The following is a 25,559-nucleotide window of genomic DNA, read 5'->3' as shown; positions in this document are numbered from 1 at the left end:
GGGGGGTAACAGGTGCAGGAGATGAGTGTAAATGGCATAGTAGGGGGCATTTTTTACAGGAATGGAGAGGTTATAACAGTGGGCAATATATGTATGGGGGGGTAACAGGTGTAGGAGATGAGTGTGGATGGTGTGGTAGGGGGCATTCTATACAGGAATGGAGAGGGTATAACAGTGGGTAATATATGTATGGGGTGGGGGGGTAACAGGTGTAGGAGATGAGTGTGGATGGCATAGCAGTGGGCATTGTATACAGGAATGGAGAGGGTATAACAGTGGGCAATATAAGTATGGGGGGGGGGTACCATGTGTAGGAGATGAGTGTGGATGGTATGGCAGGGGCATTATATACTGGAATGGAATTCAGAGAATATATCAGTCGGCAGTATATGTATGGGGGGGTATTATGTGCAGGAGAGGTGTGTTGAAGGTTGACAGTAGACAATGTGTAAAGAAAGAAGTGCAAAGATTATGAAAGTATTACATGCAGCATTATTTGGTATTTCTTGGCAAATGTTTTCAGTCCTGGACCAGATTCATCCCAGGTTTGTTGGATCACCCAGGTTCTCCCATGGTATTGTCTTGGAGAGCTTTAATAAATCATGCCCAATGTTTATTATCATTATCATTGTTATTATCCAGGACCTGTAGGATTATATAAGAAGCAGATCTCTCATTGTTGTTCAAACTCCATCTCAATGACAGGTCTACTTTAGTTATCAAGAGGTTGGAGTGGAGAATGAAGAATTCCATAGTTAACAGAGACAACATCTTCAATTAATTCTATGTTTCTTCTTTAATTACATTCTTAGTGTAAACCACTAAGCCATATTATTGCTGAACCGTGTAATGAATGGAAACTTCAGACGCCGTACAGATGGAACAATAATTATTTGTGTTTGGATCTCAGACGGTCGACATGGCCCGGGGTGAATCTTATATTAGGAGAATCGCATTCATTGCTAGGACCGGTGACATAAGGAGCACAAAATGTAATCAAATCAGAATCTCAGGTAATAGTCTGATCATTGTGCCCTTTGTTGTTTTGCATTTATTTGTCATTTCCATGCTCGGAGGAGCTTGGTGTCTCGGGGTCATTATGACATCGCTCTGTGATTGGTGATCAGGCGGTTATATGCCCGCTGCTGTTTGTCTGAGCTCATTGGCGCCATGAAGGGAGATTAGGGGGTATAGAGGTTGGGATTGACCAAAGGCCAGCTTGTGGGTGCCAATTTATTATTTTAAGTGAAGGACATGTACCAATCTAATAATACATCTTTAAAGAGACCCTGTCACTAGACCTTTCATGTCTCCAATATGTTATAAGATTATATGTACATTCAACATTTCCTGCTGGTCTTTATTGCAATAACTAAAAGACTGCTTTTGGATTCTATCCTCCTGGACTTGATATCAGCAGTCTCAGGGTGGACATAGGGAGGTGCAAAGTTGGCCCTAAACCCTTCTCATCCAGCATGAGTCAGGTTGGAAGGATGACCCCAAGTCAATTCTGTACAGGATGTCCAAATCTGATAGAAGTTATCATTGTTCTAGCACTGGTGGCTCCAAAAAACATTATACAGGAAGATGAGGAAAGAGGTGGTAAAACTTGGCCGGCATTGACAATAATAAGACACTTCCGGAAGAATAGAGGGCTAGCACTGTGATTGACCCATATTTGACGTTATTTTTTTAAGAGACCTTATCACTTTGCCTTATCATGGGCAAGTAATTGTATATTTGTAAAGCCCCTCTCCTGTCTTTATTAATGTCACCTCTTCATTGCTCCACTGCCAAACCTTCTCCATCAATTGAATATATCAGAAGGCTTGAACATGGTCACACGATGGAAGGGGAGAACATTATCCCTCCCTCCAGTCTCCCACATAAACCTGCACTATGAATATTTTGGTGGCAGACACAATGGTGAAAGAAGTGCACTGAAGAGGTGAGTATTGGTGAGCTGGGGGCTTTCTACAGAATGGTGGCTGTGTTATATTAGTGACCCTCACAACCAGCCATAGGATTGCTAGAAGAGCAGAGAGAAAAATTATGGGCCAGGACGGTGAGGCTACAATACATCTTCCTCTCCAGCAAGGATTAATCTGCAGTGTTTCAGCCATTAGCATTAGCAAAAGGTGCTGGTGAGTGGTCTCTTTAGTGGTCCAATGTCTAGTGAATGTCCTACAGACACAGATGTGTGATATGCCTACAGGTATATAGCATGGGATCTGCCTAAAAAGTCTTTTTTTTTTAGTTTGTGTACAATATGGCAGACCCCTGCACCAGGGGTAGACATAGGGGGGTGCAAAGTGTGCCAATGCAGGAGGGCTCAAGACCCTCCTCAGCCAACAGAGACCCACACAGGGACCTTGAATCAGTTCAGTTGTCTGCTATTGTTGGCTATGCCCAGCACTCTTCTGTCCAAGTCAGTTCTGTACAGGAGCCCATTGTTGGCTGTCCACCACTGCTCTGGACTCGATATTTTAGAAGACTGCACAGGATGTAATAAGTATGACCAGGTTTGATGGACCTTAAAGTGGGATTGCATACACTTTATATCTTACAATATCCAATAACTGTGGGTACTCACAGTTCACAGTGACTCGGACTTGCTTAACATCAGCTGAGGCGACTTCGTTGGCAGCTTTGCACTCATATTTTCCGGACTGCTCCCTGGTGATGCCCTGGATATCCAAAAATTCCTCCTCTCCTTCAAACTCCCTTGCTGTAAGGAAAAATAAAATAAATTATAAAATCATTGCATCACAACAAATATACAATGATGTACAATAATCTTTGACAACTCCTCCTAAAAACAATATTTTCGATGAATTGTTTCATAGTAGACCATTTGACTACTATGGGGCTCAAAGGCGGAACCTCTGATCTAGGTGGTAGAAATCCTATTTTTAAAATACATTCTGATAAAGATAAAGCTGTAAAGATAGGAACCTCTACGTATCAATATGAATGCAGAAGTTATTTTGTAATAAATGGAGGATTTACCAATAGATGGAGCTACGGAGATTGGAGACCCCTTTAATGCCTTTACAGCAGGGCCCACTTACACGCATTTGGCACTGACCTCTGATTCTTTTAGCACATCCTTTTCATAAAATGTATTACTGTAAAATATTGAAGGTTATCAGTGCAAGCTTGTTTCTATAGTGGACCTGAACTCATTTTCTGTAATGAGAAGGAAGAGTCATTTGCTGGATTTTGGCACCAGCTGCTTCAGGAGAATCCAATGCATGTTTATATAGAGGACAGCGAGTAAAATTTACTTTAATTCAAGGTTCCGTGACACTCCCACCCACCAAACTGCTCCACCAGGTTTATCTTCTTATCACCGCCCTTGTGCTGACTTAGCACACCTGCATTGTAATAAAAGTAGGACCAGTGGCCCCAAAATCTGGCCTACACAAATTCTACAGGAACGGAAGCAGACCTGACCGCCAGATGTCAAGGAACTATTTCAAAATGGAGCAAACCGTAATATGTTATCTAGTTTCTGTCTAGTGTTGGGCTTTAAAGTATTAAAGTCAACAGGTGGTCGTGACATTCAGACAACTATTTTAATACTGATGGCTATCCTGTATAAAATAAATACATTTAAAAAAAATGCATGCAAATATGCCACCAATTCTGAGTCCTGAGAGCTATTGAACCAGAAGGACAATATCTATTGATATTGGCTTTCAGTTTTGCACCAGGTAAATGCTTTATCCACAACGCTGCCATTTTTACAAACTCCCTCTGCAGTATTATCTAATTTTTCCACAAACGTAAGCATAATACTAATTTTGGGTGTTTTTATGGTTTGCAGTAAAATCCTAAATCCATAATTCCCATCCAGGCGGTAATTTTCACCGGCGGACTCTAGAGGGAGCTTTTGGCAAAGGCAATGGCTATCTGGCTCCGTTTGGAGCCGTCGTCCCAGGGTGCTAATAACATATAGGAAAGACAAACTCCTCCTGGGAGAAAATAACTAACACGCCACATTCTGTGCACACCGGCCAAGCTGGGTACAAAAAAAAAAATAATAATCAATAGGGCTTTTTTCCTTCCTTTTATTTCTGGTTGTCGTTGCTGCCACAATAAGCAACAAGGCCACTGCGGTGCTGTTACGGCTTACTGCCAGGCCGATAATACTACAAGGTGTTCTGTAATGAGGAAATCTTGTAACAGTTAGAAAAGCGCAGAACAAATTTCCCATGATGCTTTGGGGGTTATTAATGTTAAAAGGAACTCTAGATAGGATAAAATTTGTACTATCTGTATAGGGATTGAGAATTTTGATTCCATTGTAGGCCATTGAGGTTCCTGTGCTGAAGATTACAAATCCGATCCATGCAGTACAATGAGATGTGGAGGTCACCATATAGACAGAAGGTTCTGGTACTGATCCATGCAGACTTCCCCTGAATGATTCTGTTACGTTGTATTAATAAGTATTTGGGGTGAGAAATGAGAGTTCTTTTCCTTCTAACATGACTTTTATGGGACTCCCGTGTCACTTTATAGCCCCTCCACCTTACATTTCTGTTGCAATGTATTTAGTAATATTATAGACTCTCGTGTTGTATCATACTAAAAGCTTCCTATGTTCTATCCTTGCCCGACTCCCTCCCGTGCTTGTGTTACACTTCATCACTGACTACAAGTAACCTGATGAAGGATTTCTCTCCTCCTCAGGCAATACGTTGAGGTCTTTTAACCATTTTTTACTGATAAAGCCCCAGTACTCAACTTTTTATCTCCCATTCCTCCAACATTCCCTTTTAACAATTTTACTATTAATAATACATAATGCTACCTGCTAAGTACCAGGTAGACCTTCAGAAATCAACATTTTTGTCTTCTTCAGTTGAGTGATTTTACAGTTGAATAGATCCTAAATCGAATGGCCCCATAACCAGTTCATAGATCTGAAATCAGAAGTACTCTTTGAAGGCATCCAATACAAAGTTATCATCAGAAAACCTTCCACTTTGCACCCATTTGGTTTTGTAATGGGAGCCTCAATGATAGCTATGACCCACCCTGCCTGCACACTACCCAATAGCAGCACTCTAAGTGGCTCTCCATTTAACTCCACTCTAAATTGGGTTGCTTGCATGGGACATTTGGGTGGCCGTTGTGCACAGTTTTCAATAATAAAGTTATGGAAGACATGTTTATGGTAAAGGAGTGAAATGTAGTTGAAGGGAAGATCAAAAACACACAAGGGTTGATTTACTAAAGGGACATGGGCTGTTCACATGGCAAAGTATTGATTTGACATCTGGGAAATAGCTGGGGGGGGGGGATTTGGGATATTGTCCTCTATCCTAATGGTAAAAGAGATTGCTGTGGTTGTTATGTAGATGATACATTTAGATTAATTCATTTTTTTAACTCACAATGATCCCTGGAGATCCTAGAACTTATCAACATCCATTATTTTTGGATTTTCTACAATCTCCCTTTAATCTTTGGGACATTCATTTTTTAACATGATCTCTGTTTCCCTGAAGAAGCATACTGGCGAAACGTGTCAAGTTTGGGAATATACATATCATTGAGTTTTGTATCTCCTATAGAAATAGGAGAAATGAATTTTAACATTCTATATACATGATTTGTCCCTAATGTTGGACCTTAGTGGAATTTTGTTAGTTTACAATAAACTTTTACATTTACATTGACAAAAAAAAAACATCTTTTTCTATACTCACCTTGAATGAATGATGTTTCACATGGCAAAGTAAATGATCCTCTTGCAAGACACATTTTCCTTGGGTTAGTAAACGAGATGAAGCTCCACCGACTTCAACCACTCAAACATGTGCATACAAAAATCCTGATTTCTAAGATTTCCTCACACGTGATTGGGTATTCCTTACAAAGGGAATTTTCACTATATTCACTAAGCTAACTCTCTCATGGGAGTATATTCATTTAGTAAATCAGCTCCATAGTTTAGCACGCTTTAGGAACCCCGTGCAGCTGTGTCTACTCTTCTGTTGCAAGAAAAGAGGTGAATATGTGCTAACTTGTTGTATTTCTTGAATTCCGCGTTTCAATATCCTACCTAATGAACCTTCTTTAAATAAGCATTTCATTATTGTATATTCTGGTGCCAGCAGTAGACCTCCTATGAGGAGGAATCATGTGACCAATGCCAATGCGATGGGGAAAAGCCCAATTACTCTTGCAAGAAAACAATATAGTTTTTGGTTATTTTATTATCTTTTCAGGATGTCACGCTGGCAGAATATTGCAGCAATTTCATACACAACCTATTGTACGCCCACTTTAAATATTTTTACATTTTAATGTATGAACACATTTCTTCTCCATCGTCCGGCATCTGGCGGCATCCTGTGGAGCTCTTTCCGTATGACAGACAGCATGTAAATAAGCTCGGCACGTGGTGCGGGGTGCTCAGCACAATGGGAAAGCCAGCCGCGGTTTATCTACTCTGTTATTTGTCCTTCATGTGAACAGGCAGCCTGTCAGGCTAAGTGTGGCCTTGCTAAGTGCTCCATTCTGAGTAAGTACTGCGCTATTACCGAGACGCAGAGTCTGACGGGGGAGATAACTACCATATCTGTTCCTTTGTTTTAATTTAGATCCCCGTGGAACTCCTGACACCGGATTTGCAACGTTGAAATTGTTAAAAAGGCAAAGTAGGGTAACTGACATCGTGCAGTCAGCGTCGCTGCTGAAAAGTGAATTCAAAGCAGTTGTTATGGAGTATAGACCTTTAATATTACTCTTTGTATTGCCTTAGTAAAGGGGAAAATGGAGAATAATGGTATTTTTGGTTCCAGTGCTTTTAGGTTCAGTGGCATATCCTTAAAAAAAACAGGAACTGAATTTTGGAGGCTGTGCTCAAAATAAAATCCAAACAGAGGACAAGGCACTAGGGTACTGATAATGCCTGTGGTTTCCCTGCAGCTTACGTTTCTCTATACTAATTTACAATTCCTGGTCTGCAGTGAAGCCACCATCTTGGTGGAGGCAGGGCTTTGCTTCCTCATGTCATAGCCTCCAGCATGGAAAATATTGTGTATCACAGTATTGGCATCACCAATTTTCATCTTTTCATCTGTAGACATTGTGGATAAATTCAACTTCAAAGTTAAAATTTAAAGGGGCATCAACGTCTTCATCTCTTACACCCCATTCTTGGCAACATGCAAACCTTCTAATATAAACACACAGCAGTTGATTTTTGAAAAAACCCAACTGGAGTATTTGTTATGATTTTTTTTCCAATTGCAGGCAGCAAAAGAGGTATTTGGTGGCTAATTGTTTGATTCACAAACTTGTAAATATTCATGGATCAGATCTATAAATTCTAAATCAGTCTTTCTGGACCTTTTTTTAAACATGGGAGACACTGGAAAGACTTTTAGGTCATCAGGCAACCCCTTCTATAATTCCTTTATCCATAGCTCACAGTACATTAGTGTGATGGTCAGTAGAAAGGTTGTCCCTTACATTGCTGGCCATTGGGAAGAATGCCTCCCTTACAGATAGCTAAAAAGATCATGTCACTTAAACTGAACTGTCGTGTCGTGTCACTTAAACTGAACTGAGAGGCACAAACTGGCACGAACCCTAAGCAACCTCTGGAGGAATCTTGGTTGAGAAACAATGATCTAGACCAGGGGTGGGCAAACTTTTTGACCCAGGGGGCAAAATCTGAAAAAATATTGAGCCCCCCCCCCCCCCAGTGGGGTCCTTATCCTGTCTCTGCTCGGAGTGGCACTGGCCAGAGCCGCAGAACACCCAAAGGACCGGAGAAACATCCCTATTGGGCCGTATATGGCCCGCGGGCCGTAGTTTGCCCATGCCTGATCTAGACCCGGTGCAACACCATAACATAAGAATGAGTGCAGTGTTGCCTTTCATTCTATAGCTACCATGGCAGCACAGATATGGAATTAGAAATACAGTTCACAAAAAAATTATTCATTAATACATCTACATAGCTAAAGCATTCAAGGAGTCTCGCATAATCCTCCAGCTAAGCACTTCACCTTGAATCTCCTCCATCTGCCAACTCCCATTAAGAGCACCTTTCTTAACAATGTGATTTACATGATAAAAATGGAGGGGGGTTGTTGTTTGTCTGTGGGAAGTGAGTGGCACTGAGTGATGGTTCCTGTATACAGCACCAATTTACCAGTGAATGACATTGGAAAGAATTTAATTACTGCAGTAAGGACCCTCCTACTAATTAGGAAACGATGTTGGATGTGATTCATGCTCATTGGACATCACCAGTATGAGCGGTCAGATATAAAATTGAATGGACATATTATTTACCAAAATTTTTTTCAAACTGAAAAATAAAATGAATTCAGCTGAACCAAAGATAATAGTTTTTTGCACCACTAAAATCTGCATTTTGGAATTGTTCAACTTGCTTGATGGTTTGTATTTCATACAGATAAGTTAGGTTGCTGGCGTCAAATCTGTCCTCTGCTGGTAACAGTACAGTTTGGTCACCAACCAACTTTAGATAGATTGGTTTGGTAAGACTGACAGCAGTGCCTAGGAGAGACCTGACTGGTTCTCATTGCTGGCATTGCTGTCCTGGTTTGAGCACTTCTGTTCAATGATCACATTCACCTGATATAGGAATGGATGTCTTACCTATAAAAGGTTTCCAAAAATGATGCATCAGCCTTGTTCCGGCTAAGCCAGGTGTTACCAGGAAGATACAATTTGTTTCCCCAGCAAACCCAATGATCTCATAGAAACTGGTTAGGATGATACAAATCAGGACTAACAGCTCCTAAAGCGGCCCCCAAATGGTAGCCAGTCCTTTAGATGGAACTTACAGGAAGGTCTATGGCTTCCTATAGTATTACTTATGTGATCAATAAGGTCCAAATTTGTGGGAATTCCCCTCTACAAGTTCCAGAGGTCTATAAATGGGTCCACTATTGATTCTGCTATGAGACTGCTAATAAAACAGGGAGTGTGTGGTTCCTGCGGTGGAAGCAACTTTGCATGGTGATCTGGTGGCTGAGCATGTGGAATCCTTCATGTGAATATGTTATGATTGGAGAGAGTAAATCTAAGAAAAAAGCAAGAAAAGGAGGAGAAGAGAGAAAAAAGAGGAAGTGAATGAAGTATGGAAAGAAAGGCAGGAAGGAAAGAAGTAAGGGAAAAGCAGGGGGCAATTCAGGAAGGATCAAAGAAAGAAAGGAAGGAAAGAAAGTAAGGAGGGAGTACAGGGGGAAGCAAGAGGATAGGTAGGAAGGAAGGAAAGATGGAGAAAAGGAAGCATTGAAGGAGGAAAGGAATGGAAGGAAGGAGCAAAGGAAGGAAGGAAGAGAAGGAAGGAATGGAAAAAAGGAAATAGGAGAAGGAAGAGGAGGAAGAGGATGAAGAGTAAGAAAGAAGTAAGGACGGAAGGAAGGAAGAGAAAGAAGGAAGAAAGAAAAGGAAGGAATAAAAAAAAGGAAGGAAGAGAAGAAAGAGGAGGAAGAGACTGAAGGAAAGAAAAAAGGAAGCAAGGAGGAGAAGGAAGGAAAATAAAAAAAGGAAGGAAGAGAAGGAAGAGGAGAAAAAGACTGAAGGAAGGAAGGAAGAGAAGGAAGGAAGGAATAGAAAAAGGTAAGGAAGAGGAGGAAGAGAATGAAGAGAGGGAAAGAAGTAGGTAAGGATGGAAGGAAGAAAAGGAAGAAAGGAAGAAGATATTTCAGTACCATGGGCAGCAAAAAAGGAAGTAAGAGGAGGAAGAGAATGAAGAGAAGGAGTAGAGAAAAGGAAGTAAGAGAAGGAAGAGGAGGAAGGAAGGAAGAAAGAAGATATTTCAGCACCCTTGGCAGCATCCACATATTCACACAATGAACAGATTAGTGCCGTACTGTATTTAGCAGTGATATAAATATCCTGCAATCAGAGGAGTGCTGTCAGAAGGGGGTCCAGGGCTCCTGAGAGGTGAGGTTTGATAAAGGTCAGGATGACGCAGAACAAGCCAACTCTCATTGCATCGCTTGCACTTCTCTTCGTCCTGCAAATCATTTCTGGCTCTTGCGTTCTGTCTTGACAGCCCAGCATTGTTCGGCCTTCACAAGGTGGCAGAACGCCAACAGCTGATGTAAGAAGCAGAAGAGCTCTGCTGATGTCAAGTATCTGACACAGATTTTATAGGAGAGCACCGTGTACATATGTGTAAATGTGAAACTTGCTTCAGGATCTCTGTGTTCATAAATTAGTACAATGAATGAGCTATCATTACCGTAACACCTGAACTGGTAATTCAGCTTTGTGCAGTGGCTGTCACAACTTTGCCATTGCTATGTTAACTATATTCACAGCTCACAGTACATTAGTGTGGTGATCAGTGGCAAGAATGTCTCTTACATTGCTGGTCATTGGGAAAAATGTCTTACAGATAGCCAAAAAGATCATTGGTGTCAAAAAAACTGACCCGAGAAGCACAAATTGCTCATTGTTCAAGGAACCCCTGGTAACCTCTGGTGGAGAAACATTGATCTATCCGAAAGTTCTCGTTCCACAGTGAGGAACAGTTTAACCTTTTGACCTATATCCAATTAAAATTTAAAATTTTGGGTTATCTAGGCTTTATGAAAGTTCTAGGTATATATTTGCGTTTTCAGTCCATCTGTAACAGCACTTTCTAAACAAAACTGGAGCTCTCAGATCTCTAATAATTGATGGAACATTTTTCTTCCCTTTTAATCAACTGTTGGCATTTCACAAGTCCGCCTAATGCATATTGTAAGCGGGAACAGCAAAAAATGTCTCCGCCTGGTGAAAAGCCTTGAAAATTTGCAAGCATGCATTATACCAGCATTACTACAGAGCTCTTTCATCCAGCTAGCTTGACAAAGGATGTGAGAGGCTAAAAAGGAGAAAAGCACAATAGGGGCCTTCTCACTATTTATTTTGGGCCTAATTATGTATGGAGCCAAGAACTAGTCTGTAAGCACCTCGTTATCAGGATATATCAAGGCTTGTGGTAGCGTAAGGGGTGCGATTGGCTGTTTTTATGCACAATTCTTAAAGGCTGTGCTGAGCAATTTGTGTTTATTTACATGAAAAAGGCGCCTTTGTACTCTGAGAATGATTAGAGGTGCCGGCTTTTGGATGTTGTTCTTTTGAAGAGTGGGAAAATTAAGATAATATTTCTTGGTTGTTTACATATGTCATGAACTTCCTTCTTTAGACACTTCCTCCTAAAAGGGAGACAACGTTCTTTCACCTGTCCTTTAGTTGGGTTCCTGCGTTGTCTCCCTATCATACAAGCTTTTAATGGATATTGGCTATTGCTGTCATCATTAGGAAACCCACCCCAAGAAATTTCATGCAAGTGCACACAATAGCAAGGGTGAAAATATTTAAAGAAAAATATGGCAATGGTTTATGTTACATGGGGCACTAGAAAACTGCTTATCATATAGTTGGGTTTAACTGCTGCAATGCTCAACTTCAGACAGAACCTTCATATTGAATGGGGAATGTTTTCAACATTCTGGTGATACCTTCGTGCACATTTCAGATTTTTTCTTATTTCCTGGCTCCTCAAGATGTGTTGGCACACCACTACTTGAAGTTTCTATCAGATTCCCAGGTTGACAATACAGGGGAGCATTGGGGGACAAGAAGAGAGTATTGTCACCATATACACCCAACTTTGTGGTTAATCGAGGGTTTGGTATTAACAACCCAGCATGCAAGAGGACTCCCTGATAATGGGTGTTTGTAGACCCAAAATCTCCAAGTTTAGGCTTTACATACATTTTGTTCTGACATACCATCACCCAATGCCAATCAATGCCACTTCACTCCTTTACAGCTGGCCCCTCTAGTAGCATTGTGTGCAGTGTGGGCCCAGAATGGAAGCCAAAGTCTCCAGTTTCCATACATGGCAATTTAGGTAAATTCTGCACCTTGCTTTGAATGGACCTGGATCTTCTGAGTGGACCTGGAGCAAGCAACGTTGCTGTCACCAAACCCACATAGGACAACGACATGTCCAGGATAGTTCAGGGGAGCCAGATCTCCATTCCCCTCTTTGGTCAAAAAAATCTATATTTTGGCAGAAACTTTGAGGATATTAAAAATGTTCAACTTCACTCATCTCTACATCTCCAAATGAAAAGGTAAAGGACAGTAAGTGGAGGGAATTTTTCCCAAGAGGGATGTTATAAGTTTTGGCTGGAGTTCAACTCTAACTCTTTTTCCTACCACAGAAAAAGACTTTCCTATACTATGTAGAGAATTTAATGTTGCCCTTTGTGTATTTTTTAAGATCTGTGTAGTAATCCAGTGTACAACTCTTTGTGCAGGAGCTCATTATAGACCAATCACTGCTGTTCCTGCTCCAGGGAGTTAACCCCTTCCAGTAATTCCTGGAGGCAGTCTGCAATGGAATGGCCTTCTGAGTCTCTGCCACAGCTTTATACGTATTACACATTAATATCTGGGTTTGCAAGGGCAATTGGTGCACACAAATGGATTTATATTATTTTGTGGCTATTGAGGAATATATTTGAACAAAATGAATCTTCAAAGGTCAGCAATACAAATTGTAATCTTGTGAACCTAGTAGCAGAATCCCAGGGCCTTGTCAGTGCTGGAATGGTTGCAGGAGATGTGCTGGGACCACCGCGGCACAAATATTTTTATCTTTTGACAACATGAACTGAGAACAAGTGAATATGAGATTAACTTTGCCGGGAGGACATCAGAACAACACACAATTAGAAAAACAGCGCTAAACTTATATCTTTCAGGAAAAGCATAAAAGGCCTGCGGCTTTTTTCCTTTAACAGAGAGACGCTGGCTATCCCACACGCCGTTCCCCTTCCCCGAGAAGCGTCTGCTGCAGGGTCATTAACAGGAACCACGCTGGCATCATGAGAATCTGTGGATGAGCGTCTCAGACTTCCAACACCGGGCCCGTGCATTGTAAACAAGCACAACTTGTTCCTGAAAGAGATACATTATTGCTGGGTGCTTATAAAAGATTCTGACGCTCCTATTCAGGCGAACGATCGCTGTAACAAAGAAGACATTTTCTCTTTCAGTCATTTGTAATAAAATTGTGGATTATATGGATAAACCCAGGGAGAGGAAGATGGGGATTGCTGTGATAGATCGAGGCTGGAAAAAAAATAAACAATATAGGCATATTATATGAGAACTGGATGCTGCTGGGCCTACCAAAAATTTGAATTTTGAGTTTGAAATGATGAAAAAAAGCACCATTACCACCTAGTAAGCTTTAGGGATACTTGGCATTTCCTATAGGATGCAGGTATTTCCTTTGACGTCTTTCTCTGGTCTTACCTAACCTACCATTCCTTTCCACAAGTGCTTTTTACCAAAATCCAATGGTCATGGTTTCAATATATTTCTCAACCAGAGCTCTCCTGGTCATGGCTGCCCATTGTAGCACCATAGACTTCTATAGGTAGCAGAAACAGTTTCAAAGAAGTCTATAGGGTTGAAATTTAGTAAACAGAAAACATTCTGGCCATCAGATATTGGTACATAGGGTAGGATGATGGGTTGGCCCAGGATGATTTCTCTGTTATAGATATAGACTGTGGAAAGAGTACCATGTTCTCTTATATGTCCCAATCTTCAGATTAGACATCAAAGGAGCAAGATAAAGCTGATGATTTACCTTTGCTGCTCACTGTGCTCTTCTATCAATATAGTTCATAGCATGCAGCACCATTTCTATACCTCCCCCAGTCTGTGCTGTACTATACAGTAGACTTGAGGTAAACCAATCCCAATATTTATCATCCTATAGGTTTCTTCGGAGGGTTGTGAGAATCATATATAGAACTAAGATTGTTGTTGATTATGGAGAAATAGGTTGTTTCAAGGGAAAAATGCATCCCATGTTTATTGGAAACTCCAAAATGTACAAGAGAGGCAGCCGCCCCTGGGGATAGAGCCATGACAGCTAAGCCTGAATAGGCAATTAAGTAAGCGGAGGTACCCATACTTTACTCTCTTGGCAGTACTGCCTATAGCTGTTAAAATGGGGAATGGCAAACAGCTGCTCAAAAGAAACCCTCCTAGGGATCAAACTGAACCTCCTATCTCCTGGTGTCACCAAGCCCCCCATCACATACCAGGCACCTGGTATCCTCTGGTCTAGCTCAGGAGATACAGCAAGTAAAAAGTATACTTCTAGCAAACCCTAAACATAGACAGAGCCCCTCCAGCAAACCAGGGATCCCCTGAAAGGGTTACTGAAGAAGTGTCTCGAAAAAGTGCCTGAAACATTTCTGCAGCGGAAGAGAATTGTCTAGAGGCAGCAGCTACAGCCGAGGAGGATAGAACAGCAGGGAGGATAGGCTGCCTGGCAGACTATCTAATCTGCCCAGGTTTACTAACTGAGAGATGCTGACCCCAGTCTCTGTCATCCAGAGCCAGTGCCTAGCAACAGTTTCCAAGAAAATGCGCCTTTCATGCAAAATCCAAAAGAGCCCTGTTGCCCAGCATTCATAAAGAACCGGTTGTGGGCTCAGCAGCAAAATGTGCACTTTCCATTTCGGAAGACAGCATGGGGGCTTAATATTCATCTGTTAGGGCAGAATGACTGACCTCCATGCCTAGAATCAGGGGTTGGAAGTGGCTAGTGGTAAGGAAGGACATTTGCTAATTTCTTCCAGGTCAAGCTGAGAAATGTATTGGGGGCAGAGTTTGAAAGTTGGAGTTCTGTAGAAAAGGGTCAGAGTCCATGGCTTAATTGCATGGATCATCAGACAGGCACATCTCTGCGCACTGGGCTGCAAACATATGGAGCCAAGGTCTCTTTATCTCTGTTTGTTGACAATGTAAAATTTGTTTCCTTTTAGCAAAGCAAAAAAAAATGAGAATGACTGAAGCAGAAAAGTCTTTGTAGGCTGTTCTATCCATGTCCTGCCATCACCAACATATACCTAGTGATGTAAAGTTGTCTCTCTCTGGATTTCCAGCCTAGACCCCGGTTGCCTACAGCTTCTTCATGATTGGGTTCCCTTACATCTTGAACCCCGGCCTGGTCTGAGCTGTACATCCATGTAGCACCATGGTTAGACATCATGGTGTCCAAGGCAAGGTTGATGATGATGACCATTTGGACAACCTCCATGCTTTGTCCTATTAGTTCTGTACAAAATACTCTTCAAATGAACTTTAAGGATGGAATATGCTTTTAGGGCAGTAATTCTTTTTAGCTGTTTATATCATCAGTATGGAAAAAAGAGAAACAGTTTTTTGTTTCTTCTTGACCTCAGCAAATCATGTTTGTAGATGATAAAACAAAAAGAGGTCCTCAACTTCAGGTATTGAAGGCCAATTACGGGCCGAAGTTTGGTATAAACACTCAATTTCTGACTCATGATTCATGGCTGTGTATACGGTCACCCTAAAGATTATCATACAACCACATTGTGTCTGTGGGTGTCCAGCTTCTCATCAGAGAAAGGTAAAGGCCACCATTGCTAATGTTCTAGTTGTGTCCATGACTTAAGCAAGAAGGCCAATCAGGAATTTAGTAGAGTTGAATTAGCAGTACCAGTATGAAGGGTTGTGATAACAACAGGGCAAGCAACATTTTCTGGAAAGGTCAGCAATGCTAATTTTCAAAGTTTACCCCAAGCCAAAAAAGCTTTTTCCAGTCTTGGATAGAATGAGGAAAGATCTGAACTCCCGCTAGGCTATCCAAAGCTCTATTAGAGAAATTTAAAGGAAAAACAGCTCTAAACTTCCATCATGCATTGGTGTTTGTTGCTGTTGTAGAGTTCCCAACACTTCCAGTTTGCTAAAATGATCAGGAAGGGAGTGGAAATTTCTCCCATGGATCACTGGATAAAATTAAAAACACCATTCTCCACTCTATCCAAAACTGATCCAATCGTTGGGGTTTATTTACTTTAGCAATATATGTTGTTCACACTCCAAAGGGACTTATCCCTTTACAAGTGGTATTTCAACCATTCAATCATGTTTTTTTTTTTTGCATATGATTGGTTCTTCATTGGAAAATGAACTGTCACCAAACTCACCAACCTAGGTGAATTATCTTATGGAACCCCTAGGAGTGAACAAGATACCCCATTACAAGGATCCCTTAGAGTGACCAGCCAAAAACCAAATTCCTTGCATGCAATTGGGTATTGTTTGAAAAGTGACTTTCACCACATTCACCAAGCTAAGTGATTTATCCCATGCAAGGTTATAATTCAGCAAACTGCCTAAATTTCTTTATGAAAACCCCCTCAATACATCAATATTCTATATTATTGAACACAGAATTGCACGATATCACCTACTGGTAGTACTTGACAATAACCCGCATCCTAAATAGCGGCTGAACAAGCCTTTTATTGTTCCACAACTTCAGAAGGTACAACATGAGCCATTTATGTGGCCGCATGTGCTTCCATTCTAATTCCCACCATCTGAAATAATTACTGCTGTTGGTGAGTGGTAATGAGATTACAGTCGGATGTTGTGAGGCTGCCTGTGCCGGAGTCTGATACGGGTAAATAATTACAGGATCGCAGGTATCATTGCCGACACAAACTATCAAACAGCTAAATGATTCACTTGTGTGATATCCATCCTGCCTTCATGTTGGTATGGAGGTCAGCCATGACATGGAATCATGAAATAAATAGAGTTTTCTTGCAGCATCTGATGATGAACTGTACTCCGTACGTGCCGGTGTATAATCAGGGCCCTGTGGTGGGCCGGAGTGTGTAGGAGTAGTGTTAGGCAAATCTGAATCATAAAATTTTTTCATTGTGTTTATCTTCAAAATGCATTTTTTTGGGGAAAAGATTGATAAATAACAAATATTACATTTTTACATATTATTACATTATTAAATATTACATATTACTGTTACACCTGAGCACGCAGGTACAGATTTCTGAAACACCGCGCTAAACTCATTGATACATCTTGCATTAAATGTGTCTTTACACCTTTCTCTGCTGATATGTGTAAAGGTTTTTTCCCACCTCAAACCTGTATATGGACAGTGGAAAGAGAAGCAGAAGACTGGCAAGCTGATCTTTCTGTGACTCTCCTTTCACGTCCTATCAGCATACTCGTTATTGGGTAAACTTTCTAGGTCCTCTTCCACCATATCTAAAAGTTCCAGCATTGCAAAAGTCAAGCTCTTTGATTGGAGCCCGGTACAGAAGTACCCCTTCCATCTCAATGAAGATCCCCCTTTTTGGAATTTTCTTGTTAGCACCGTAGCACAACAGAATCACTTCTTGGGGATAAATTAGTAAATTAGTTTAGGCTGTTCACTCTAAGGCAGTGGTTCCTCCAGAGGGTGCCAGGGGTTCTTTTAGCAATTAGTAGTTTGGTCAGTTTAACAGATCTGTAAGAGTGGCAGCCTTCCCAATGGCCAGCAATGTAAGAGGTGTTCTTCCTATTGACCACCATGCTAATTTGCTGTGAGCTATGGATATAGTAAATAAAGAAGGGGCAGAAGGGTTCCCTAAGACCTAAATGTTATTTCAATGGGTTCTTTGGGGTGAGGTCCTTCAAATCCTTGGATTTAGGTTGCTTGGAATCCTTTGGAATGGCTGTTTTTTTCAAAGGGTTCCAAAGGATAATTGACTTAGATTGATGTATTCAGTTCACTTTGCAATGAGTACTTAATCACATGCAAGAAAAGCTAAAACACAAGAATACACATGATTGGGTGGTCGAAGTCCCCAGAGGTTAATCTCATTTACTAAGCTATATGAACAGCCCGACTTCTTTTAGTAAACCAACCCCTTGCTTTGCTTTTTTCTCTCCCAATTTGAGCTTTGCTATCGAAGAGATTGCAAGAGACTGATACCAAGTCAAATTCAGGTACCTACCCTGATTGCATTAAAAATAAATTTAATGATATACAGTGATGCAATGAGTGCTAAATAAATGGGGGAAGTCTAGCAACAAGAATGCCACCCTTATAGTGGAAACCCAATGGTGGCAGAAACCCAAACTCATCATTCCAGTCTTCAAAACATACAGTCAGTAGGTGATCCAACCAACCCAAATTTTAGATTTGTCTCTCTGCAACTATTTTGTTTAGGAAAAGCAGATCCAAAGCCTCTGCCTACAACATCTCCAAAAAGATTTCAGTACTTGATGCTGGCACTCAAGACTTTCCTCTCCGGCATAAAAAGAGTGAACCATCAAAGCATCTGCATTTATAGCCGCAGTGATAAAAAAAATAAAATAAAAAACACTTCTGCTACAAGGTACCTTTGAAGAAGCTAAAACTTGTCATCTCTGGAGCCGTGATAGCAAAATAAACACACACGGAAAAAATAGCCAAAGAGGGTGGAAAGTGGCTGTGAGACTGGATGTCTTCGACCAGAGGTCAGACGAGGATAAAGCATATGTCTCATAGCAAGGAGATACTAGAAAAGACTCTTTCTTCCGCTCACACTAATTGTACCTGGGGCTGTGATAGTCAGGCTTGGATTAAAAAAAAAAAACAGGCAAAGGTGATTCTTTTTCTTTTTTAACATCTTCCAGCCCTCAAAACTCTCGGCCATGTTAAGTCAGCTCTTATTCTGTTTAATGTATAATTTAGCTGTACTTCCAACCTCAATGAAATTGTGCAGTCTAAGAATTTATTCTAACAAAAGAATTATATGCAATAAAGAAATCTCTCAAAATATTTTTTTAGATCCATTGGCTTAAAGTCTAACTTCTTCAAATAGTTCCATAGGCATCACCTATCTGGAGCTGTCCCCTACAGTACCGGTTCTTTGCCACAAGTTGCATGATGCTTTATATAACATTGACCAATGGCTGTGAATGAGGGCATGGCCCCACCCTTGAGGAGGCATTACCACAGCAATTATCATTCAAAGTGTTTTTAATGCACAAAACAGTTTTGACATCAGTACATAAGTTGAACCGGTTGGAACTAACCAGCCTGGAGAAGAGTTTGTGGGGTTATGCGATGGCCTTAAGGACTTTTAAAAAAGCAACACAATATAAAATGTATAGGACAATGACAGTAAAGGACACAGGGAGGGGCCCAGATTTGGGCTCTAAAAGGTAACTTTAAAGGGTAAGTGCACCTACACTAATTGGAATCTTGGGCCCATGCTAAGCCCCCTTTCTAGTCTTGCCCTCACTTCCACAGATTCTTTACTGTCATCTCCAGCTCCACCATACAAGTCAAAGCAAAAGGTTTCCATTGATGTCAGCTCCACATATGGTACACTGACCCTTCATCCCACCACCATTCAATTTAGTCTCCAAAAGCAAATAGAAATACCTGGGATGGGGAGCATGTCAATCACTTCTTTTCTTCTTCAGTGATGGCACTGGTACTTAGTGATTGACCATCCAGGTATGTAATGGCTACATGTTGGTTGGGTAGAGAGTCCTTGTGCTAGCTCTAGGTCAGGAGCATTCAAGGAGCTTCCTATCCTTTGACACCATATCAAAGCTTCCAAAATGGCCAAGCTATTGATTTCCACAAGTCACAGGTCTATTTCCCGAATAGCGGTTGATCATTTCACCAGTAGTTACCCAATTCAGCCCAGCCAAAAACCTTCTAACCTCACCTGCCTAATGTTCCGCCTAACCACTAGGCCCTTTAGATTTCTCACCATTTGTGGTAACTTACTTGTAAAAGAGAGCAATGAGCACACTGATTTGGTCCTGTAGAGTAGACCAGCAAAGAGTTGCTCCGTCAATGTTTTTTCCAATGGGAGAGTTTGGCCAGTGAGAGATACCAAAGGAATAGATAAATTATCTTTCTGGTGATCTTGTTGTTGATCTTCAGCCACTAATATAACATAACCCTAATTCTTACACATAAAAATAAGTCATAATGGTTACGATAGAAGTGGTTGGAGTGGTAACCAATCTTAGTTCACCTTAGTTCAGGGGCCTAGCACTAACTGCTCTAATCTCTCTTCTGACATTGGGTTGTATTGGTTGAGCCGGTAAATATTGCATTAAGGCTTATTGGAAATAATGCAATCAAATCAGCACAAATTCTTAATAGCCACAACCATTTAGAATGGATCCATGGGTGACAAATCATTTTATATCATATCGCAACATAGTGTTTGAGAGACACTATCAACAGACACAAGTAAATTGATTACTTTTTTAATAAGTTTATTTAATTGATACTATATACAAGCATGTGAATGCATCCTTTATTAGGAAACACATGCAATAAATGATTTCAAGTTAAATCTGTGAATGTTAATTAGTATGAAGTCATGATGTATTATCAACCATATTAATTTTATTATATTTCATGCATTATTCTAGTTTTGAATTTTCAAAAAATCCCCTGAAGAAGTCCTTCGTAGGCGTAACGCGTCGGAATTCAGGGAATAAATTATGTCTGTCACTGTATATGCATATTAATAATTTTGTGCACTAAACCACTTAAATTTAGATTAGTAGGACTGTGTCAGAGCTAGGATCTAGCACAGAAGAATTGGTTTCAAACAACTCATATTGAAGAAATCACCTACATATTTTAGAACATTGTGCTAAAGAAGGCCTGTCATTTCTTCTTTCTCTACTCATATACACTATTGAACTTTACAGGCTAGGCACAAAAAATATCTGTTTAATTATTATCTTCCTTTTTGGGTGGAACACTTTTCCCATATCCTATAAGTGATGCCATTGAGTATGGATCCTGTTGACCCATAGCGTGTGAGACGGCTGCAGGTCTCATTAAAAACTGGATTGGTGCTAAAATTGCTGCTATTGTACTCAATCATTTATATCTAAAATATATAACTTACAATTATATTTAATTGTGTGTCATTGTGGTATCATTCACTACCACAAGGCTTAAAAGGAATCAATAGGGATTCATTATCAACTGGCGGAAAGGGGCATCCTGGCTATTTTTAAACCCACCATCCATTACACCCACCAAAGGTGTCTTGGCTTTGATGTGCCCGTTAAGGTTCCATCACCTAAAAAAAAGAAGTTTCATTTTATCCTTGTTAATCCAGGATTACCACTTGAACATGAAGCCGAGAGGCTTGCAATCACCACGAGAGCTGTTTTTAATTAAGTGCTTCCTTCCTTGCGCAATTTCTCCCACCCGCCGCTGGATTCCTTCCAGCGCCGGAGCAGGGAGAGGCTTCAGGCGGAGGAGAGGTTAGGCTAACAGAGCCCTATTACAGGGATAAGTAACATATTGCTCATTAAAGATTAAAAAAACAACAGTTGCTTGCCGATTCTGCCAATATTTTGAGACTGTCAGTTTTTACGGCTGCGCTCCCGTCTGCAGCACGTCATGCTTTATTCATGATTTTCCCAGGCAAACGTGCCGGGTCCCACACTGGGCCAAAACAGACAGGCTGATTCTCGAACGCTAAGTGCGCTTGCTTACTCCAGCTAATTAGAGCTGGAGAAGAACATTGGGCTCGGCAGTCTTCTGTAGGTTTTTCCACCAACAGAAAAAGGAGACGGTTCAGGAACAGAAAGACGAGGTGTGACCAGAAGGTGGCTCATTATGGTGAAATTCTTTTTAAAAATCCAAAGATGTTGTACAAATTTCCTGGACACTTTTGCTTCTGTTAACTTTAAAGAGACCCTGTCACCAGATTATTGATTTAAAAAATTCTTCCTATAAGATCCCATGTGCATTTGACATATTTTAGGAATTTACTTTAACCCAACTTTATGTCTACTGGAGGCTTTTTTTTTGTTACCGCCATCTTGAATGGGATGCCAACAGCACCAGTGGACTCAGAAACATCCCCTAATTGACTCTGAATGGTTTTTTCCTTTACTGCCTTCCTGATGGCTAGATTTAAGGGAGGAAAGTGAAGGAAGGGGCAAGGGAGCTGGGCAACATAAGGAGTTCAGACACGTAGCCCCAATGTGTATGAATTTTTTTTCCGTTACACCAGCTTTTTATTTTTGACATTGAACTCTTTTTGACCAATTCCATTTTCTAAAGATTCATTTTGCCCACAACTTTGTAAAAAAGCAACAGCAGTCTTCAAAAAAAGTTCACAAAATGTAACATTTTAGTAACATTCCCCATCCCCTGAAGAAGCGAGTTTCATCATGCAAAATGCGTTGGATTTAAATGAATATCTAATTCAATGCGTTTATACTTTAGACTGTAGAATTTCTTTATGAAAATATTTTTCTATTTATGTATTCACCTTTTTCTATGTATGATTTAAATTCTTTTTATGAATAATTTACAAATACATTTTGATGTTTTAACTGATATTAGTATGACTTAAACTCCCTACTTTTTGATTGCTTTCTCCCTAGCCCTCTATTGCAGTGAATCACTGTACAAACATATATGGAGTATTTAGAGAGAAATAAAGGAGGCAGGGGCAGGGTGGTGGTGGGTTTTGTGCTGTGCTAGCAAGTTCAGAGCTACGTTGCAAGTTAGGGATAGGTTAAGTTAGCATTTGGAATACTTGTGCTTTTAATAATATTATTGTTATAATTAAACAGGTTTTTCATAGCGCCAACATATTACAGAGCACTGTACATTAAATAGGGGTTGCAAATGACAAACAAATATAGACAGTGACACTGGAGGAGAGGACGCTGCCCTGAACATTTTGTGGGGCAATACTGGTATGTATCATTCAATTTATGGGGCATTAGTGCTCAGGAGCATGCAACCCTTACCTGGATTTTTACTGGTTGGACAAAAGACCTTTTTTACATGCGGGGGGGGGGGGTGGCTTAGATTTCATTGGCCAGATCCAAATGGGCTTTTAACCCTGTCACCTGTAAATCTTCATCTAGCAGGCTGACAACATGCGGCCACTAGAGTATTCTGGGGGGGGGGGGGGAACGCCACCAATGGTCAATCAAGTGAGTAGTGAGTGCCACCTGCCAGTGATGTAATCAGAGAAGACCTGGTGCTAACACATCACGTGACTGCAGATTTGGTGAATATTTGGGGCTCATAGGCTTTAATTTTAATTTCATATGTCAGAGCTTTATGAATGTATAATAGTGTGTGACTGTGGGGGGACATTAGAGTGTCAGCTCCTCTGTACAGAAATTGATGGGACTGGCTCAGTGTTCTCTGTACAGCACTATGATATATGTCAGAGCTATATACATGTATAATAATAGTGTGTGACTGTGGGGGGGATATTAGAGTGTCAGCTCCTCTGTACAGAGACTGATGGGACTGGCTCAGTGATCTCTGTACAGCACTGTGGTATATGTCAGAGCTTTTTAAATGTATAATAGTGTGTGACTGTGGGGGGACATTAGAGTGTCAGCTCCTTTGTACAGAGACTGATGGGACCGGCTCTGTGTTCTCTGTACAGCACTGCGGTATATGTCAGAGATATTTAAATGTATAATAACAGTGTGTAACTGTAGGGGGGACATTAGAGTGTCGGCTCCTCTGGTCCACAGACTTATGTGAACGTGAATGTGAAGTGTTCTTTGTACAGCACCGTGGTATATGTCAATGCTATATTATAATTATTACTAGTCCACCTTATGTTCTGAACTCTGTACTGTACACTGTCGGAATAAAAGAACATAAAAAATCGCAGGTCAATAGATAATCTTCCATTCTGACTCTTCTCTGTGATTGCGCCCAATAAAAACCGGTGGAATAAATAAACATTTGCCATGCTCAGCGTGTCAGGGCGATTGTCGGGCGCGATCAATGCTTCTATCTGTTATTGATGCCAGTGTTTCTTTAGCAGTGGGCAGGAGGATAATCTTCTTATGTCTTAGATGCACGCTACAAATTGTTATTGATTCCTCGCCCTGACGGCATCTAGTTACCGGGCTGTGCAGGCATTCGCCTCTGTAGATAAATGAGGGGAAGAGATATTAGGCTCCGGGGTTTTCTGAATGGCAACTATTAACTGGACAGCATTATGACTGCAGACTAAAGAGAGGGGCCATTTGGTCCCATAATGCTCATTATGGGCCTGGGGGAACACAATGGCCATATTCCATTATAGAATTGGAAGGGGAGATGTAAGGTAAAGGGGAACCAGTTAAGAAAAGAAAAATAACAACTTAAATTGTTAAATAGAAGTCTGATCTATTAAAGCTCTCCAAGACTGGGGAAGGTGGGTGCTCACATTGGCCAGTAGTAGCAAATGATTTGTAAGAATTCTATTCCAGGTTTGCAGGATCACCCAGGTTCTCCCATGATATTCTATCTTCTGCAGTCTTGCAGAGCTTTAATAAATTAGGTACAAAGAATCCAAGTAGCAATTTTGGTGGAATGATAACCATGTAGGATATGTTCTTTACACACATTCAGGTTTATTAATAGTGTGATAATCAGTGGGAAGAATGCTTCTAACATTGCTGGGCATTGGGACGAATGTCACCCAAAAAGATCATTGGTGTCACTTTAACTGATCTGAGAGTCAAAAAATTCTCCAGGAACCCCCTGGAAACCCCTGGAGGAACCCTGGTTGAGAAACAATGTCCTAGGTTATGGTCCTCGGATACACCTGGCCTGACAACTGCAAACATGTTCCAGAAATAAGAAGTTGATAATCTTGAGATAAGATTATGGTTTTGAGGACTGGCAGCAAAAGGAAATGAAAGATCAAAAAGAATATTTCAGTGTGCAGTGTTTTTTCTGTAAGACATTTTATTTAGCACTCATAGCAATTAGCCACAGGTATGTAGAAGCTTCCCAGCAAGTCTTAATACACCACACCTACCACTAGATGGCAGATGCGCACACTTGTGTTACAACCGCATGCAGTTTTATTCTTCAACCACTAGATGTCGCACATCTGTGGACCACATTTTTCTAATAAAAGCCATTGGAGTTCAGGTCAGGCTGGGCAGTATTTGGATGAAACACATCAGGATTTGATTGAAAAGCAACAGGAGATATTATATTGTGAAAGCAGAACAGAGGCAAAAAATAAAAAGAAAACCTATTATTAAGCTGCAAAATGTAGCAACACTCCAATGCTTCCAGATCATATGGCTTGACATCGGCGTCAGCGCTATGTGGAGCAATGGGTCCATTGAAGGCGGTGTCCCTAAAGCAACTTTGCTGCAGGTTGGCGAGCCAACCTGAGATTGTTGTGCTTTAGAATGAAAAAAAAAAATCAAAGTCAAATGAATTTGATGACATCAATCTGCTGCAGGTCACATGACCTGGTGTACTTGTTGCTGGTCACATGATCCTGCGAAACCGGCTGCATGCGCTGACTTTCCACTAAGCTATATAGGACTCTGTCTCTACCTTTCATTGCTTCATCCTTATCATCATAAAACAATTTTAAGGTTTATTGCATTCAGCGTTTAAAAATGAACTTTGTCCGCCCCCCTCCCCATATAGAAAGGGTAAATTGTTATACAGCCTGGTGTAAAGCAGAGGAATACTTACCTATATCTCCGGTCATACATGTGCTCTCACATCATCATACGAAATGCAGGAGCAGCAGTCCTGCATTGTATGAGAATACCGAAGACAGGCCCACATTACAGGGTTGAAGGGGATTGGTTGCTTTCATTGAAGCAGGGAATATCAAACAGTTCCATCTACAATTTATAAATCTGCTTTTTAAATATTGTAAATC

General features: G+C 40.8%; 1 protein-coding gene across 3 annotated transcripts in view; it reads right to left on the bottom strand.

The window, feature by feature from the left end:
* The window catches only part of LSAMP (limbic system associated membrane protein), a 417,986-nt gene that overhangs the window by 32,419 nt on the left and 360,008 nt on the right, over positions 1–25,559 (bottom strand). For all 3 annotated transcript variants that reach the window (XM_072398412.1, XM_072398411.1, XM_072398413.1), the window contains exon 4: positions 2,594–2,728. In XM_072398412.1, the coding sequence (XP_072254513.1) occupies positions 2,594–2,728 (135 nt within the window). The remainder of the gene's footprint in view (positions 1–2,593; positions 2,729–25,559) is intronic.

This window comes from Pyxicephalus adspersus, chromosome 1 (assembly GCF_032062135.1).
Source record: "Pyxicephalus adspersus chromosome 1, UCB_Pads_2.0, whole genome shotgun sequence".
Taxonomy (NCBI): Eukaryota; Metazoa; Chordata; class Amphibia; order Anura; family Pyxicephalidae; genus Pyxicephalus; species Pyxicephalus adspersus.
Note: the sequence above shows the minus strand (reverse complement) of the source record. Positions and strands in the feature narration are given on the sequence as shown.